General features: G+C 42.8%; 1 protein-coding gene across 3 annotated transcripts in view; it reads right to left on the bottom strand.

Annotated features, from left to right (window-relative positions):
* The window catches only part of AMBRA1 (autophagy and beclin 1 regulator 1), a 226,914-nt gene that overhangs the window by 100,626 nt on the left and 106,950 nt on the right, over positions 1-19,338 (bottom strand). For all 3 annotated transcript variants that reach the window (XM_082271116.1, XM_082271115.1, XM_082271117.1), the window contains exons 8-9: positions 6,455-6,541; positions 4,294-4,473 (exon numbers count right to left, since the gene is read on the bottom strand). In XM_082271116.1, the coding sequence (XP_082127242.1) occupies positions 4,294-4,473; positions 6,455-6,541 (267 nt within the window). The remainder of the gene's footprint in view (positions 1-4,293; positions 4,474-6,454; positions 6,542-19,338) is intronic.

A 19,338-nucleotide genomic window follows, 5' to 3' on the forward strand; every position in this document is an offset into this window, starting at 1 on the left:
GTGGGGAGTGGCAAAGACGGAAGGGGTGGGGAGTGGCAAAGACGGAAGGGGTGGGGAGTGGCAAAGACGGAAGGGGTGGGGAGTGACAAAGACGGAAGGGGTGGGGAGTGACAAAGACGGAAGGGGTGGGGAGTGACAAAGACGGAAGGGGTGGGGAGTGACAAAGACGGAAGGGGTAGGGAGTAACAAAGTAGAACAGTGGAAGTGAAGAGTGATGAAGCAGGATGGGAGGAGTAATTAAATAAGACAGGAGAGATGGAGGAGTAAAGGGAAGAAAAATAAAAAAAAAAGATGAGGTGGGGAAACATGGAGTAGAAAAGGAGAGATGAGGCGTAATGAAGAGGTGGGGAGTAAAGAAGTAGGAGGAGAGAGGTGAAGAGTAAAGAAGTAGGAGGAGAGAGGTGAAGAGTAATGAAGGAGGAGGAGAGAGGTGAAGAGTAATGAAGGAGGAGGAGAGAGGTGAAGAGTAATGAAGTAGGAGGAGAGAGGTGAAGAGTAATGAAGTAGGAGGAGAGAGGTGAAGAGTAATGAAGTAGGAGGAGAGAGGTGAAGAGTAATGAAGTAGGAGGAGAGAGGTGAAGAGTAATGAAGTAGGAGGAGAGAAGTGAAGAGTAATGAAGTAGGAGGAGAGAAGTGAAGAGTAATGAAGTAGGAGGAGAGAGGTGAAGAGTAATGAAGTAGGAGGAGAGAAGTGAAGAGTAATGAAGTAGGAGGAGAGAGGTGAAGAGTAATGAAGTAGGAGGAGAGAAGTGAAGAGTAATGAAGTAGGAGGAGAGAGGTGAAGAGTAATGAAGTAGGAGGAGAGAGGTGAAGAGTAATGAAGTAGGAGGAGAGAAGTGAAGAGTAATGAAGTAGGAGGAGAGAAGTGAAGAGTAATGAAGGAGGAGAGAGGTGAAGAGTAATGAAGTAGGAGGAGAGAGGTAAAGAGTAATGAAATAGGAGGAGAGAAGTGAAGAGTAATGAAGTAGGAGGAGAGAAGTGAAGAGTAATGAAGTAGGAGGAGAGAAGTGAAGAGTAATGAAGTAGGAGAGAGGTGAAGAGTAATGAAGTAGGAGGAGAGAAGTGAAGAGTAATGAAGTAGGAGGAGAGAGGTGAAGAGTAATGAAGTAGGAGGAGAGAAGTGAAGAGTAATAAAGTAGGAGGAGAGAAGTGAAGAGTAATGAAGTAGGAGGAGAGAAGTGAAGAGTAATGAAGTAGGAGGAGAGAAGTGAAGAGTAATGAGTAGGGTTGGAGAGGCAAGGGGCTCTCTTAAGTAAATGGCATTGGGAGAGTTAATGGGGTGACCCCCCCCCCCTTTTCCCCACTGTGGAATGGGAATTAAATGTCAGTTTTCAGGAGGCAAAATATGTGGTATTCAGTAATATCAAAGTGTGGATTTTCTTGCTCTATAAATCTCCACGTCATACAGCTCGGCACAGATACCTCAGAATATTGCAAAGACCAACCAACGCTGTTTAAAGGACACTCTGGCAGCCTTTCAAGAATGAGCGATAAATGCAATAAATCTTTGTCATGTTCTGAGCACAAACAAAATAAATAAAAAGCTTTTCTTTCAGGTTCATAGAAATGTGGACTGGCACTGGATATGAGGAAACGCTCCAGGATAAAGGAATTTGATTACTTCACGTGTCCCTATTATATCAGGATTACAGATTACACGAGAGACGACGCATGCTGAGGGTTGAATATATAAATAAAAAACAGCCTGTGAACTCATTTGTCGACAGAGAATTTCAATGGCCCCACAGAATTTCTATTAGTCTACAATCCATTTAGAATCCATGAATAACTGAGCTGGATTGGAGTTAAGACCTCTTTTCATATTACAGTAACCCCATAAAAATATGGTAGTGTATGCACAGGTAACGTACTGCCTAGCACTGTGGTTTTAAAGCACACAAGCCAATGCTTGTCGGGGGCCCTCATTTGCATTTTTAAGGATCACCAATCCAAAAATGTATGGCAACAGCAGATCCCACACTAAAGGAAATTAGTACAGCTTTTCTTTAAATATTAATCATACATTTCAAGCACATTAGCAGTCCTAATATAAACCAAGCAAATTAGGGCAACTATTAAAAATAGCAATTTAACCTTTCCTTTTTATTCCTCCACTTTGAAAAATAATAATAAGGGTCAAGTCGATCCAGAATTAGCCACTCACACTTTATTGTGTTTTTAAAATAAACCTATGCCCATGCAGGGGAAAAAACAGCATATAATTGTAATTAACCCAACTCTGAAAGCACATATTCACCTGTCTGTCCACATCCGTCTCATCCTTCCATTTAGCTGCCAAAAATAAAGACTGACAGCCATGTGTAAGCTCAGTGTCATTCTAGACTGAGCTTATACATTGCCGAGGACACTCCCCCACCGGCATATGACAGCTCTAGCACAAATCAGTAAGCACCAGTGCTGTCACAAAGTCGCATGCTACTCCAGAGAAGGCAGAGAAGGATAGGCAAATGAACTGCTAGGGCGGGGAACTCTAATGGCGGATTCCAATCTTTAGCAACGCGTTACATATTACGCAATCATATTTCCGCAGTAACATGAGGCTAAGCAACCCTCCCACCCCCATAGCACCCATCAACGGCAGCACGTGGGGGTTCTTCTCCCATGCAGCAGCTGTCAAATATGGAATCAGAGACCTGTGAAAGAATGAACTATAAGTCCTGTTTGCCACCATGGCACATGGACTTGAAGATCTCATTGAAACACCAGAGCAACATCACTGTGTCCGCTGACACTTCCGTCAGCACTGCAACTGAAAGCCCACTGATCGTGGATGCAATGCTTTCCAGGCTACTGAAAAAATAAATAAAAATTTCCCTGCAAAAATATGTGCATTTTAATATAGTTGATCTTAGCCTTTAAAATGTAAGTTTATCTTTTCACAAAAAATTAATAGGTGAACATCGTAGATCATCTCCTCCCAATCCCCTCCCCCCCAGTCCCCACTGCACTTACCTCCTTTGTGGAGCTAGGGTATTGCTCGCTGACCATGCAGCCGATGTAAGAGGCCTGGGATCTGAAAGTTGTACTCTTCTTCTAGGATGGATCAGAGTGATTCTGGCCTGTGATCGTGTTGACCAATCAGAATCGTTCTGATTCGTCCCAGCACCCCTAAGGAAAAAAGAGAATATGACCGCGGTTCGCAAATCCCCGGACCCTACACTGGCTGCCAGGGCAGCGAAAGCTTCCACAGAGGTAAATGCAGCAGGGACTGAGGTGGTGTTAGTTTACCGTTTCATTTTTTGTAAAAACCTGAACTTACCAATTTAAAGCAAACCTGCTGTTTTTCCCTACATGGTCAAAGCACAGTTGCTTTAAAAGATAAATTGACTTTCATAAAAAAAATATATATATATTATATATATATATATATATATTTATATTTTATATATAAAATTAAATGCCCATTTACTTGAAGCTAAAAAAATATGCATTTTATTCTTCTTCGTTTTTTTTTTTTTTTTTGAGACTTGTAAATCATTGCACCCCTGATCAGTAGATCGTGGGTGTAATGCCATGGTCCTGCAGACTATCTGTGTAGTTGTCTACCCATACCTCCAATATGGCAGGAAGTTAAACTCTGACAAGACGACTCAACGAACTACCTAGAGCAGGGGTGCCCAACCTGTGGCTCTCCAGATGTTGCAGGGCTACATCTCCCATACTCCCTTGCCAGCCTCTTTGCTGACAGAGAATTATAGGAGATGTAGTCCTGCAACATCTGGAGGGCTGCAGGGTGGACACCCCTGACCTAGAGCGATCAACAGTGCTCTGGTAGTTAAAGAACTACAAGTCGACAGCCAAAAGGAAAGACTGTAAATCAATGATGCGGCCAGAGCGTTTTTTTTTTTTTGTTTTTTACAGATTGTGACAGCAAGCAGGGGGGGAAGGGATCCCCAGCTCACTGTCAAGACAGAGACTCAAGGGGCTAGGGTCGGTGCATTTGTAACCCTCGCATATGGGTGGAACATGTAACAAATGGTGAACTTTTTCCATTACGCCATCTTCATAGTTCTGGCCTCTGTGGATTTGGAGTAACAACAAAAATGCATCTCTGCTATCCCTGTAGGTGTGTTTTCTATTAAAATTTTACTTAAATTTGGATGGTTCTGGGTCACACAGGCTGCCCTCATGTCACTTTTTTTTTTTGCAGTTACTTCATTGTATTTGCTCTTTTTAAGTCCTACCCAACCTATAAGCCATGTAGAAAATCACTTTATGATTCCTGCCACTATAGGAACTGCTGTCCCACAACACCACACACAGATGACTCACTCAAACTCCTCAAATTCCAGGTCACCAGCTTCCACGGCGCTTTGGCCTTCGCTGGAGGAAGGGGCCGATGCAGAAGACCTCAGGCGATTCTGCTGGTAGCGCATAGAGCGCTGTCGGATACTGTCCCTCCGAGATAGGTACTGGATCATTCTTTGTGCGTAATAAGCAGCTGGCGACAACCTTCAGACCACAAGAGACAATTATGAGTTTCTTCAAATCAATCAATATTAAAAAAGAAAAAAAGAAGCTGCATCAAAGACTAAAAGGATAATTCAACCTATTTTTACACCTTTTAGTAGATAAAAGGCTATATGAAGAATGCTTGTTATTCAGAAAATAAGTCTAGCCAGCACTTTCTGTGTTGACTGCGGAAATAATCAATTATGCTGCTAGATTCAAGTGAGCTACTGATGTGGTATTTAAGCAGTTAAAACCAAAGCCGACAAATAGGGATAGCCAGCTCTATACAGAACTGCTGCAGCAGTAAGAAAGTGGTCTTCTCTAGACTTTTACATGGTCATAATTAATATAATCAGGTTGCCACTTTAGGCGATTATTAAGCTTCTGTACACTTCACCCTTGCACCATTCCTCTGGAGGGAAAAAAAGGCTCTAAATGCTGTAAAAAAAAAAAAAAAAAAAAAGGAGGGGGGGGGGGTCTCAAAATGTATTGTGTCAGTGCTTTCACAGGGTCAAGGTTTTCATCCCATCCCTCAAACAGTGGTAAGGCCTGGTGATTGGCCTCTCAAGTGTTATTACCCTATCCTGGCATAAGGACGTTGTTTTTCCACAAACACTAGGTGACTACCTTAATAAAAGCCAAAAGAATGGCAGAAACAAGTAAAAGTGGATGGAGATGGGAGTATCTTCCTTCAATGAACCTGCCATTTTACGCTGAATGTGGAATGGGACAGTTCTTCTTTAAAGATAAGTGAACTTTTCTCGGTCTAGCTGCTCGGTGTCCTCCTCTGGATTTTAGTGCACCCAGGAGGCCCAGATTCAGCGTCCAGCCAAAGTCTATGGCAGGTTGCAGCAAGATGGGGCTGAATGCTGTGCCAAGTTGCACTTGCATTTAGCGCCCTATGTGTTCAGGGATGAATGCTCTGTTCCAGGCAAGGCCCTAAACAGAAGTACCACTCAGGGTTTAGTTCTGTCCAGCTAAAAAACCTGTCAGTCTTTGACATGCTGCAGGCAATGGGACTAGATGCTGCACCCGTCCCTCCTGGGTACACTAAGATGCTGGGAAGGGAGCACAGCAGTTAGGCGGCACCCTGTGCAAGAGGCTTTAGGGAGAACTTGTAAGGAAAAAGAGAGAGAGACAGACATTGAAGAGGAATGCATACTATGACCACACTGCTTACAAAAAACTGGGATTAGATGACCAACTTTCAAAGTGCTGCTCCTTTTAGGTAGGTCCTATGGCTGTTACTTAAGTGTTTGTTAAAGCGACTGTAAAGTCTCATTTTTTTTCCTATAAAAATAAATAACAAACATGTTATACTTACCTCCTCTGTGCAGTGGATTTTCACATAGCAGCCCAGATCCTCGTTTTCTTGGGTCCCTCTTCTGTCATCCTGGTCTCTCCCTCCTGGTGAGTGCCCTCACAGCAAGCAGCTTGCTATGGGGGCACCCAAGCAGAGTCACAGGGCTGTTACATTCAGACAAAGAGCCCCAACCCAGCCCAGCCCCAGCCTCTCTCATGATTGACTACTGACAGCAGCAGCCAATGGCGCCTCTGCTGTGTCTCAGGTAATCAGGAGGGAGAATCTTGGACAGCTGAGACACTTGTGGACATCGCTGGACAGAGAGAGACCTCAGGTAAGTGTTAGGGGGGGCCGAGGGGGGCTGCTGCACACAGAAAGTTTTAAAATAAATGCATAGAATGCATTAGGATAAAGAACCTTCTGACTTTATAACTCCTTTAAGCTTCAACCTTTTTTTTTTTGCTTTGCATTTTTTGGAATGAGGAAGGATTAGAGTCCCTGTCAGGTTTGTTTGGTTGTCTGTGTCCTCAATAAGGAGATATACCGTTTACATTTTCCTAGTGATCTTTGTCGCCAGGACAAGGAACTTTTTTTTTTTTTAAATAGTTACAGGAACAGGAGAGGCAAGCGGAATTGCCTCCAGCATGGTCACCCTTGAACAAAGATTATGAAACTTACCTGGCAGGATCGGGGTATATAGGGTGCTCTCGGGAACCAGTGCCATCATAACGAGACAGAGAGATCAGTGAGGACTCCAGAAGCCTCCTAGAATAAGAGAGAAAAAAAAATAGAAATTAAGAGAAATAAAGGGTCTGCAATTGGTGATCTTCTGAAAAAAAAGAAGTTAAATGTTCTTATCGGAATACTTGTTATGGATGTTAAAACATTAGTGCTAAGCATGACATAATTGTGAGGAGGAAAGGTAGGAAATAGGGGGCTACATGGTTTCCCTCAAAATATTTTGTTTGAATGTTTTGAGGGTAAAAATAATTGGATTTTTTACTTACCGTAAAATCCATATCTCTGATGTTCATTGACGGACCTAGCGCCTGAACTTCTTAACCATTGGGTTATACTGCCCTCTACAGGAGTAGGACACTAGTCATAAAAAAAAAGTCTGGCTAGGCCTACGGGCAGATTCAGGGGGTATACTCCCTCACTCTGCTATAGGTACTCAAGTTTTGTTATAAGCAGTTTTAAAAGAATTACAACTCCACAGAGGGGTGGGTGCTGTGTCCGTCAATGAACATCAGAGAAATGGATTTTACGGTAAGTCAAAAATATAATTTTCTCTTTTGTTCACTGACGGACACAGCTCCTGATCTTCTTAACAATGGGGATGTCCCAAAGCAATGTTAAACATGAGGGGTGGGAACAGTGAAAAATAAATTCCCAAGGCGAACTATAGCCAACCAGGTAAACAGGAGCTCAACCAAAAAGACTGGAGCTCATCTGAAAAAAACAATACACCCTCAAAGAGGACCAGGTCCTTTAAATAGCAGCCTACAAAACCTTGCGGCCAAAAGGAAGCATCCGCAGATGCCAACACATCCAGTTTATAGAACTTTGTGCTTTGTGCAAGTGTGCACCAATGACCAGGTGACCACCTTGCAAACCTGCGTCACTGACGCCTGACGACGGAAGGCCCAGGAGGTACTGGACGCACCGCACCTTGCCTTCCTGGGGACTGTAAACAGGTTTGAGTAAAATCCCCTGAAAACGTTCCCAAGTCGGAACCAAGACCATCACCCTTTACAGTTAAAGGTCTTGCACTGCCCCAAAAAGAGCCTTTTCGGACCAGTTTGATAACGTCATCTGACAAAACGCGTCGGGTCACGGCATGCTGACGTCACCTTCACGAAGCGTCCAGGAAGTACGGGTGAGCGGAGCCGTCCGGCCGGCGGCTGCCACATTTCCTTTGGCGTTCTCATTCTTCTTTGTTTGTAAGTGTTATCCTTTTTATACATTAAATTTTTGTGGGATTTTAGGCTATGGCGTCCTCTTTATTTTATGGCTGATACCTTCCCACAATATCCCGAGTCACTAGAGGTTGTGTGAGCAGATTTGGTAAGCGTTTTATTCACAAGGTTACCCTCAATCACGTGGTCAATTTCTGGATTGATATATGGACTTTTGAATGGACTGATTTTTCCAGTTTATTTTATTTTATTATTTCTTTATTTCAACTCACACCAATTTATTTTTCACTGTTTGGCAAATCTCATTTACGTTTGATCATACTTTACCGCAACTTATATTATTAATGAAGAGGAAGACCCACACACAAAAAAAGTGTACAACAATGCTAGGGACACCCCACCGCACTGGCGGTACGACAGGGCCCAGCAGTGAGCACTATCAATGCTATAGCAGATAAGAGGGAGAGAAAACCCCACAAAAAGACTCACCACCACCATGCGGCGATTAGGAAGAGAAAGATCCAGGAGTCAGCACTAGGGGATGAGGAGGGGCTCCCACCACCAAATTCTCCACCCATATAGCTTCAAAAACATGGAGCTGCTATTTTCAATGAGAAAACCACAATAAAATGGCAGCCAAGGCTACACAAATATGGTCGCTGATCCACAGCACAAAAGGCCATAAGAAAATAGCGGCGCCGCGCGGCTCCTGGGGGCACAGGGGAGACCCTAGGAGCACCGAACACGATCCCAGCAGGAAGGGGGGCCCTGGCAGGAGCCCCAACCAGGTACAGCCCCCTCCCAAAGGTCAATCATCCAGTCGCCAGAGGCATGTCCCCCCCCCCCCAGCTTGACATCCCAGACCAATCTAAAAGGTATAACCACCCCATGGGAGGGGGGTACGCAGAGGACCACAGAGAAGGGGAGGGGGGTACTGCATGGGAAGGAGGGAAACCAAGGGAGGGGCCCACGTCCACCCCAAAAACCTCCAGGGTTTAAGGGGGGACAGCTACTTCCCATACCAGGAACAGGGTGGGCACTGCTACTGACAGACCACCACTCTATCGGAATAGGGGTGGCTGTCGGCCAGGAGGAACGCTGCGACTCAGGCTGAGGCCTGGTTGTATGCGTCCTCGCGAAGCGTTTAACTTGCAGGCCAGCCCCAGTTAAGAGGGGGCCACCTCGAGGCCGACATAGCGTGGAGCTGAGGCCTGCACGCGCTTGCTGGCCAGACTGGGGGGACCCTCTGACTCTAGATTATTCAGTCCGTCGCCCAGTCCTGCAGTGGATAGTGGATTCTCACAGGAACAAAATAACAAAGAAAGGAAAAAAATTCCATTTAAAGAAAACAATTGCCAGGACCAGAGATCCCAGCAAGGAAGTAGGTCCTTACTCCCGACTAGACAGAAAAAAACGGAATGCCTATAGCTGAAAGTGGGAGTATACCCCCTGGGGCTGCCCCATAGGAGTAGTCAAGCTTTTTCCCTGTCTAGTGTCCTACTCCTGTAGGGGACAGCATAACCCAACTGTCAAGAAGATAAGGAGCAGTGTTCGTCAATGAACGAAAAAGAAAAAAGAAAAAAAATCACAAATCTTTCAAATAACTTTAAAACATAACAACAACATTTATTTTTCTCATTTTGGAAAGAGTAAAGAAGAGTTATAACCCTCTTTTTCGCCATTTCCTGGCAGGTATACTTCAAAATCATAGCAAGTACATTAGCAGTGAACAGATTAGACAACTATATGAACTATTTATTCTCTTTAGCCCCAAATTTGTCCAACTGGGAAAGTATATTGTCAGTAAGGCACAATGTGAAGACAAAGCATTTTTCCAGATGCAGCAGCACCAAACCAGAATCATCTATTCTACTTCAACTGTACCTGTGTGAGATGGCAAATTATTTTAATGAATGATAAAAATCAACACAAAATACACATAACAAAAAAAAGTAAATTTTACATGCTAGAACACATATTTGCATGCGCCAAGTCAGTGTCAACAGTAAAACAGTAAAATTAAAGCTAAATGCCAGGCAGACATGAAAAAAAAAAACCCATCACTTGATGCAAGAATTTATGCATTAAAAAAACTGAATGTATTTAAATACAATTAGCATAAGTACCTGAATCTGTATTATTTTAACCAACTGCAATTCCCCATACAACACCACTTGAATCTGTAATAATATTAACCACCTGTAACTACCCACAACAGGGAAAAGCAGCAATCTGTGTACAACAATGCTTAGCAGTGGGGAGAAAGCACAGGTTTAGAGTGGTTCTAAAGGCAGAGGACTTTATTGACTTAGTGCAGCTCACCCCCCCCCCCCCCCCCCATACTTACCTGAGCTCCAGATAGCTCACTGGCCATTGGCTCCTGCTACTGTCAATCACAGTCAGTGAGGAGGGGGGTGGAGCCACACTATGTGTGGCAATAGGCACACAGAGTGCGGCTTGGGAGTGAGCCCACATGAGTGCCCCCATAGCACGTGGCTTGCTATGGGGGTGACCCAGCAAGCAAACCATTGCACAGAGCAGGCAAGTATGAATTTATTTTTTTCATTTTCCCTTTACAATCTCTTTAAACTTCCCAGAGTGTTGCTGCTTGTTTGTGGTCTAATCACAGGTTGGGGCATCTCCTGGACCAGGCTGTATAGGAGTGCCTGAATCACAGGACTAGCTGAATCACTTTACAAATCTTTAACAGCTTACACACTTTTCTTTCAGCTCAGTTTCTAAACTAAAAATAGTTGCAAACTATTAGAGCCCATTTACATTGTTGCTTATTAATGCAAGTGTTGCAACATGTATCCAACTTATCAATCATAAAAAATAGTGTTTCAATCTCAGCACTGCAATGCAATAGGTTTTTAAAAATACAATATGCCCATTTTTCTTTTCAATATTTTTATGAATTTTGTTGTATAGAGAACAATTTGAACAGAGTGTACAGATAGATGTCCACAAACTAAGCATATATGTCTTTATTTTCTGCGTTTTAGTGTGCTGGGAGACAAATCAACATCCTCCTAAAAAGCCAGGGATAAAGAATGCTAAGTGAACGGGGTATCTATAATACAAAAGGATAAGGTGTTCACAGAACGCCCAGGAAGAATTTCAGCCGTTAGGCCCCTTTCACACGATCCGACTGATCGGGTCAGTCTGTTCAAAATGAACAGGTGGACCCGATCGGGCCACCCAGTGTCATCTATGGGGAGGCGGATGTCAGCAGAGATGTGTCCGCTGACACCCGCCTGGCATCCGATCCAACAAGATCCGCTGACAACAGACATATGGCGATACGTTCGCCTTCTGACGAGCGGTTCAGGTCGGATCGGATGAAAACACACAGGCTGTCTGTTTGTCATCCGATCTCCCCATAGAGAACAGGACTCTGACAGGTCCGTCTCTGCACAGTGAGCAAAGATGGAACTGTCATTCGCCTAAGCAAAAGGAGTCTAACAAAAAACAGATCTGCCACGTGTAAAAGGGGCCTTAGGGAGCGGGATGCACTAAACCTTCACAAAAACACTAAAAAACTCTAGTCTGGGAGATGGTCCATAATAGGGATGCATTGATATTTTGGGCGTGAAAATTATCGGACAAAAATAGGGCTATTAGCGTTTTGTGGATAAAGTGCAGATAATGGCCGCCAAAGAAAAAACGCGATTTTGACGCATTTTTCATATAAAAACAGGAATAAATATGGACTAGGTCAAGCAAAAAGAATGAAAAGGTAAGTAGCCACTTAACCAACTATAATACCAGCTGTAAATGATCAATATAAATAAGAAGATATCCTAATAGTGCAACCATGAATAATCATATGGTAAATAAGGTTGCATGAAAACAACTAAACATGCAGTGAATAGATTAGGAGCAAAATATATCATTGAAAAAAAATCAATTATATATGAAAGTGATATAATGAAATAGGTGCAAAATCCAGTGTTCGGTGAACATAAAGTCCTTACAATGAAAAAGCACTTTTCAATATTAAACAAGTGTCCATAAAGTGCAAAAAAAAAATCTATCAGTAATGCTGATTGATGAAATCCCCCACCAAACACCAACACTTAGCATACGCTTCTTACCAGATAGCATGGACCATAATTTAGAATGGTCATAAAAGCACAAAATAACCTGGCATCCGAGATAGGCGGTGGCTGCTCAGCAGCAGCTCCAAATGGATCAGGAATAAAAAAGAATGAACAAGCATAGCGAAGCCTGCTAACATTTAAGGCCCTTTTATTTAAAATATAATAAGAAGTACCTTCGATGAGTTGTAAACGGGTACAAATGAGTCAAAACCCAACAGAATGACTGTCAGCTCATGAGAAAGGAAGGCCGTAACGGCTAAGCAAGCGTCATGTCTTCAGTAACAGCCATCCTGACACGTTTCGTCATCAGTGAAGTTTTCCCAGGGCAGGCCGAACGTCAAGTGTCATATGACTCAAAAAACACAACAAAAAACACAAGGGTGTGTTTGTGATGCGTTCTTGCCGCATTTTCAATGCATTTCAATGGGAAGGTGCGTTTTAGTAATTGACCAAATATGCACCAAAAATGCAGCAAGCAGGATTTTTAACATTGCAACGGAAGCGCAACAGACCAGTGTGAAGACATACATAGAATTTAAGTAAATGTATTTTATTTTGATTTTTTTTTTTTAACCGCTTTTTTTTTTTTTAAACGCAAAAGCACTTCAAAAAACTAGTAAAAAGTCAAATGCAATACAATTTTATATATATATATATTTTAAAAACTGTCCATTTCGGTTTTCGGCCAAGTGCGTCGTAAATTTTCATTTCAGTGCACCAATAGTCTCTATATTTGTTTGAAGTATTCTTTTTTTTTTTTTTTTAAACTAATGACAAGTAGGTTTTCTGTATGACAGATAAGACTGTATTGCCCCTGCTGTCATAACTGCTTCTCCCTACCGGTCTGCATTTGTGTATACCAACCTGTGCATGCGCAGCTCATTGTACAGTACTGGCACAGTCATGTGCTGACACAAAGTAACTTCTGAGCGCATGCATAGGAGTTACGTTGTCCTGGTCCACCCAATAAAAAGATTGAGGTGGAACCCAGAAGACCAGGAAAGAATGGAAGTGTCGGGGAAAGAGGATGGCTTTGCAAAGTAAAGCCTAGTACACAATTTTTTTCTTTTGCTCTAGTGGTTTATTTCTGCTGTAACCCCCTTAGTTACAGTTACAAGTTAGGCCAGAAATTTACTGAAAACCCCCAAACATTATACATTTTCTTAAAGCAGAGGACCCAAAGAATAATAAGAATTGCAATTTTAATGGCGCACAGAATTTGACCAACTGTTTTTCAAAACTTTATTTCAGTAAAAAGTTTTTTTTTAAACTATAAAAGAAAAGACTGTCAAGTAAACAAATATGTGAAATGGGAAATTGCGTAAAAATGGCGATAAATTAGGCCACTCAAAAAAGGTCTATAGGCATTAAAAACCTATACAGCTAGAGTTACCCGTAAATAATGGCTCTAGAATTACTCGTCTTTCTCCAACATGTGTGGCAACATCAATACGTTACGCAATTGTCCTTTACTTACAACGTATCATCCTCATTTCAGGCATTAGTCTAAAGCAAACCCATTCATATGTGTGTGTGTTGTATAAACCCGGCTAGTACATTATGGTAGCTTCTAGCTTTTTAACATTATGGCAGGGGAAGAAAAAAAAAAAAAAAAAAGAGCCAAATGCGAGTACACCCCTCACATTTTTTGTAAAAATTTTATCATAGCTTTTCATGTACCAAAACAGTGAAGAAATGACACTTTGCTACAATGTAAAGTAGTGAGTGTACAGCTTGTATAACAGTGTACATTTGTTGTCCCCTCAAAATAACAATTGCTGTATAATACATTGCTAGTGCTCATCTTTTCTGTAACAAACATAAAATAGACTGGCGCAACAGGACTCAAAGGTGAACCTCAATGGCCTCCTAAAAATCATATGGGAAGATAAACGGACCTTAATGGTATACTGAAAAGTCCAAAAAGTCCATGGGTGGAACCGGTCTGTGCACTCCAGAAGGCAGCTGAATCTCAAGTGGAGAAGAAAACTTGCAAGAAACTGGAAAAGAAGAAAAGCGCCACTCTAAGTGCAGTAGACTCGGTAATTTATTAAACATCTACCATACTGGGTACTCACAAGATAAAAAGAATAAAAACATGGTGAATATTGCTCAAAGGATCGGTTGTTCAATATCATCCACGATCAGTTCCTAGGTCCCATTGCCGTCCAGGTGTCCTTAGTTAGGTATCCGTCACATTGGACTCTTCTTAGGACCCTGCGGCAGCCGAGTGTTCCTCCCCTATATAATGCCCCTCTCTAAGATGGCGGTTCTAGAGGCCTGAGGAAGGAGCGCATGCTCCGACAACGCGTCGCCTACGTCATCACGCCCCACGCTCTACGCCCAACCCGGAAGTCCGCCGCCGGAGGCGCTGCTGGTGTCCCCTGGGTCCGGATATCGCTGACTCTCGCAGTCGGACACGGATTCGTTTGGAGCATATCAGTCCCTCCTCGCCCAGGCATTGGAACAACCGATCCTTTGAGCAATATTCACCATGTTTTTATTCTTTTTATCTTGTGAGTACCCAGTATGGTAGATGTTTAATAAATTACTGAGTCTACTGCACTTAGAGTGGCACTTTTCTTCTTTTCCAGCATCTTTTCTGTAAACCTACTGGATTTATTTTGACAATCTAAACTAGTGCTAGGGTCTCTTTACCTTACAACCTTGTTGTTGTGATTCATACATGTTTGTGCTGTCAATTATATTGGTTTGTTTCACAGGTTTTGAAAAGGATGGGGGGCAGGAATATTTTTAAAATTTTTATAATAGTGCCCCACCATTGGTGTCAGTGGAAGAAATAGTGCCCCACCACTGGTGTCAGGAAAGAAATAGCGTGTTATCGCTGGTAGGAATTATGCCCCATTGTTTTTGTCAGTGGGAGGAATAGTGACCCAAGGGCTGGATAAAGGCAAGAAAAGAGCTGCATCAGGCCCATGGGCTGCAGTTCGGAGACCACTGCTCTATACTATTTTCAACCAACTATTGCAGCTGACCGCATAACTTAACCAGCCATCATGCGGAACATAATACTAGAACTTGTGGTTCCAAAATACAGGACAACCAAAGACTGTCTATACTAAATCATAGATAAGAACCATACTGGATGAGATTCTGCTTCAGTACTGGTATAATGTGTGTTTTGAGCTTTCTTCCATCACATCCCATTGACTTAACAGTTGACTAAATGGCATTTGTTCAGCATTTTCTGTGCTCACTGATCCCAGACATTGAAGCATTTTTTCAGTCAGCCAAACAGCAAACCCTTAATTCCATTAAATGGAGAATCATCTTCCGCAAGGAACATATTTTCTGCCTGGTGACAAAGCAGACAGGAGAAAGGATATATCTGCAAGGAGGGAGTATTGGAGGATGGAGACTTGGGGAAAGTACAAAGAAACTGTATTTAAAGAATAAATGCATTCAAAAAACCACACACCCCTTCAAAATGTTAAGGCAAATCAAGCAAGTTTCAAATTGAATATTTAAACTTGTTCCTGTTGTCCCTTGAAAGTTCTACAAGGATCCTCAGATGTACTACCTAATTTTAGTTTCCAAGGATTTTTAAGTCTGACACAGACTTAAAGGAGAAGTACAGCCAGGGCTCATTTGGCTGTACTTCCCCTGTGGATCACAGGAGTGCAGCTCCTTTTGACCAGTTTTTGTTTGTGACCCGTTTTCAGAGGACAGTGGCCTGATGCCTGCTGTCGGCTGACGTTACAGAGCCGGTCCAGGCTCAGGCAAGAATGTGACAATCAAGTCAGGATTCGCCCACATGCCTGGACCGTCACCCGGCTCAACCTCTCAGTGAGCTGCTGAGAGCCTGAGCCAGTCGCTCCCACCCCCTCCACAGCCCAGCGCTCCAGTGAGCTTGGGGGGGGGGGGTTGGGGTTTGCAGAGAAGAGAGTGGTGACTGACAGCTCTCTGCTCAGAGAGCCCTTAGAAATAAGCGATTGGCAGGTTCTCAGTAGTAGAGCCGCCGGGGGGCCGATGCTACATCCACCTAGGTAAGTATGAATCTACAAAAAAAAGTCCATACTTTTTTAAGTTACATTATAGAAAACTGTGACGGGAGTCCATTTGGTTGGGGGGCCCGTGGAACCCAGCTTACCTTAGAGAGGTTGGGAAATCCCTATCTTAGCTCCCTAGGCCCCTCTTATGTATAAGTCACCCTGTGTCTATTAGGGGCACAGGGTGGCCAAGAAAATGATGGACTTAATGGACACTGAGAATATGGTTTGGATTACTCAAATGGGACAGTAATATTTGTCAACAATATATCTCAAAGAATATATGAAGACTCTGGGACTCTATTAGCTTAGCTGCCTATTGCCAATAAGGCTTCACACAGTCAGACTCCTAGCAGATGATAATATCAGCTCAACCACCTGTCTTCTACACATCGTAATTATGCTGATTTACTCTGTGTTTACACTTATAATAATGTGGATTGTATTTTGTTGTAGCCTTGTTGCCGGCAGTCTGGTCTTCCAGTCTGGTTTAAGTGTGCTGAGTTAATTAGCATGTTAATGATAACCTTGTCTAGATGGGATTAGCCACGAGTCAACTGTACCTCGTTATCTAACCATTGTGTGATGTTTTGGGTAAATATTCGGGTTGTTCATGTAGTGACTGACATACTTCTCAAGTGTATAAAAAGTTTGTTTCTTGTTCAATAAAGAGTTTGCGGTTTTCCGATACATACAAGCTAAGTTGTCAGGCTAGTTTTGTATGTAGGGGCGGCTGGAGTTTGATATCTACGTTCAAGACTGTAGGAAGCCGTATACTGACGGAAGCCCACAAACACAGTGTGGGTTGCGGTTCCGTTACAAAAACATCACCAGCATCTTTGTATATGGGCACCAAGTCCTCCATCTCCTTTAGAGATAAGCAACCCAAAAGAGTATCCATGCAGCTGCCAATGTGCAGTCCTTTACAGTGGAAACACAGGTTACCCGTCTCTTCTTCTGCTCCCTTTCAGATTTCCTTCTCTTAAAGTGGTTTCAACAGCATTGCTGAAATCCAGAAAGCAGGGAAAGTGATCTGATGTCACACACTGCACAGCATAGACCAGTGAGCTGGGTGTAATCTGAGATCTGAGTGGAGGGAAAGGTCACACACCTCTACAGTCTCATAGGGAAACATGCACAACTGAGGCTATCACCTGTTGTGTGCTGGAGGCAAGGGGGGGGGGGTTCCTTGGATTGGCTGGTGTTCACATAGACTGTTGTCAGTGACTTATACAGATAGCAGAAGGAGGAGAGAAGAGGCAGAAATCACACTTGATGTTTTGGATACAGACAAGTACACACTATAGAGATATGCTTTGTTCAATTTTCATTTCAGAGGTTTACAACCACTTTAAAGCGGTTGTAAACCCAAAATCGAACAAAAAAAAAAAAAACCTGCAAGACAAAGGCATAATGAGCTAGTATGCATCGCATACTAGCTCATTATCTATTACTTACCTTAGAACGAAGCCCCAACACGGACCCCCGGACATCGCTGCGGGCGCTGCCATGATCCCTCGCCGTCTCTTCCGGGTTCGGCAGCTGTGATTGGCCGGAGCCGCGATGACATGCGCGGGAGTGATTTTCCGGCAAGCAAAACTGAATGTCCCCCCGGACCTTCAGAGCGCATGCGCCGCTCGCGTGAGCGGCTGCATGCACTGCAAATATCTCCTAAACCGTGTCGGTTTAGGAGATATTAATTGTACCTACAGGTAAGCCTTATTATAAGCTTACCTGTCGGTAAAAGTGTAAAAAAACGGGATACTACCGCTTTAAACCATTAAGCTGCCAAATACTGTTGAATCTAAACCAGCTTGTGGAGCAATGGATTGAATTATACTGTATCATCTCTAGCAACTCTTAAACCATAAATCTAGTTTGAGAAGCAATGCAATGGTTAAATGTATAGAATAAAAGAAAACTTTTTGTTACGATGTGGCTGTCATTTCTATAGTCAAGAACAGAAAGAAATAGGAAAATTGTGAAAAAAAAAAATTATAGCTCTGCTCAGATCTCAGCCAAAGACTACACTGACCTGCTCAGAAATTACAGTAAAGTGGATGTCTAGAAATGTATTTAATCCACAACACTAAACTGCCATTCTGATACTCTAGGCTATTGGTAGAGGGAATTGAGGCCCTAAAAAAGTTTAACTCCTGCGTTGGCAGACGAACACAAGTGCCTCCACAGCCAGCATGGGGCTCTTCCTTCTTTTTGAAGAGCCTCCTAACAAGTGCTGAGCATCTGTTCATGTGAACACCTGCAGCTTTATAAGCTTATCATTATACCTTTTCATTAAAGGGGTTCTTTACTTTTATATGTATCCAATCCTCAATAATGAGAAAAATTAAACATTTTATGTGATGGAGCCGTTTGAGCTTTTTAATCAGTGCAGATGAGCCCCTCTGCCTTTCTTTCATGTTTACATTTTTCCTGCATGGTGCCGGGATACGGGGGGGGGGGGGGCTGCTTTGAATCCATCTGATCTACTTTAGCTGCACGTATGGGGAGGGGAGGGGAACAAAAATATATTATATGTAAGAGTGCATGGAAGCATGCTATGCTCAAAGGAGCTAACTGTACATGACACTTTGATTAATTCTGCCCATAAACTAATTTACAAGCCAAATACAAATTACAATAACATGTCGAGAAACACCAGAAGCAACTGACACTCGGATACACAATGTAACTAATACATATCATATTTCTTATATTACCATAAACCTAAAAGGGGGGGGGTTTTCCCTTAAGGCCCGTACACACAATAAGAAAATCTGAAGGGAAAATTCGTCCGACGACCGATCTGCCGATTTTCGGATTGTTAGTATGGTGCTTTCCACAGCCGATTTCGACTTTTCAGCTGACAAAATCCCGATGGGCAGGCTATAAAATTTTTGTTGTCCGTAATACAACGTCTGATTTTCATCTCATTAGTACAGATTTCGACGGAAAGAAAATCTTAAGAGCAAGACTAGGCATGCTCAGAGACGAAAGAACACATACAAAGCAATCCAACACAAGACATCACTTCTGAAGTAGAACTCTGTCGTACGGGAAAATTCGTATGAAAATAACCTCTTCACTTTCCACGTCAGACTAGCATGCCACAAAAAACGGACGACAGATCGTTTGATAATCTGATCGTGTGTACGAGGCTTTAGGGTTTGTTCATGCATGGTCATAAAATTCCCTGAAATTTCCAGCAAGAGGAAACCAATAAGGATAAATCAAAGAAACTCCAAAGTTTTAGATGGACTTTTTCTTCGGCAGAAAATATGCCTAACATGCTGCATACATAGTAGTTGCGGTTGAATAAAGACAATAGTCCATCCAGATCAACTTGTGTGGGTGTTTGTGGACACATTTATTTCCCATAGCCATGAATGTTTTGATCTTTGAGATGTACGTCCAAGAGTCTTCTAAAAGTAGCCATACTCCCCGCAGTTAGCACCATTTGTGGAAGAGAGTTCCACAATCTTATTGCCCTTACTGTAAAAAAACCCTTGCAAAGCCTGAGGTTAAATCGC

The sequence above is a fragment of the Pelophylax lessonae genome (assembly GCF_965119305.1).
Source record: "Pelophylax lessonae genome assembly, chromosome: 10".
Lineage (NCBI taxonomy): Eukaryota > Metazoa > Chordata > Amphibia > Anura > Ranidae > Pelophylax > Pelophylax lessonae.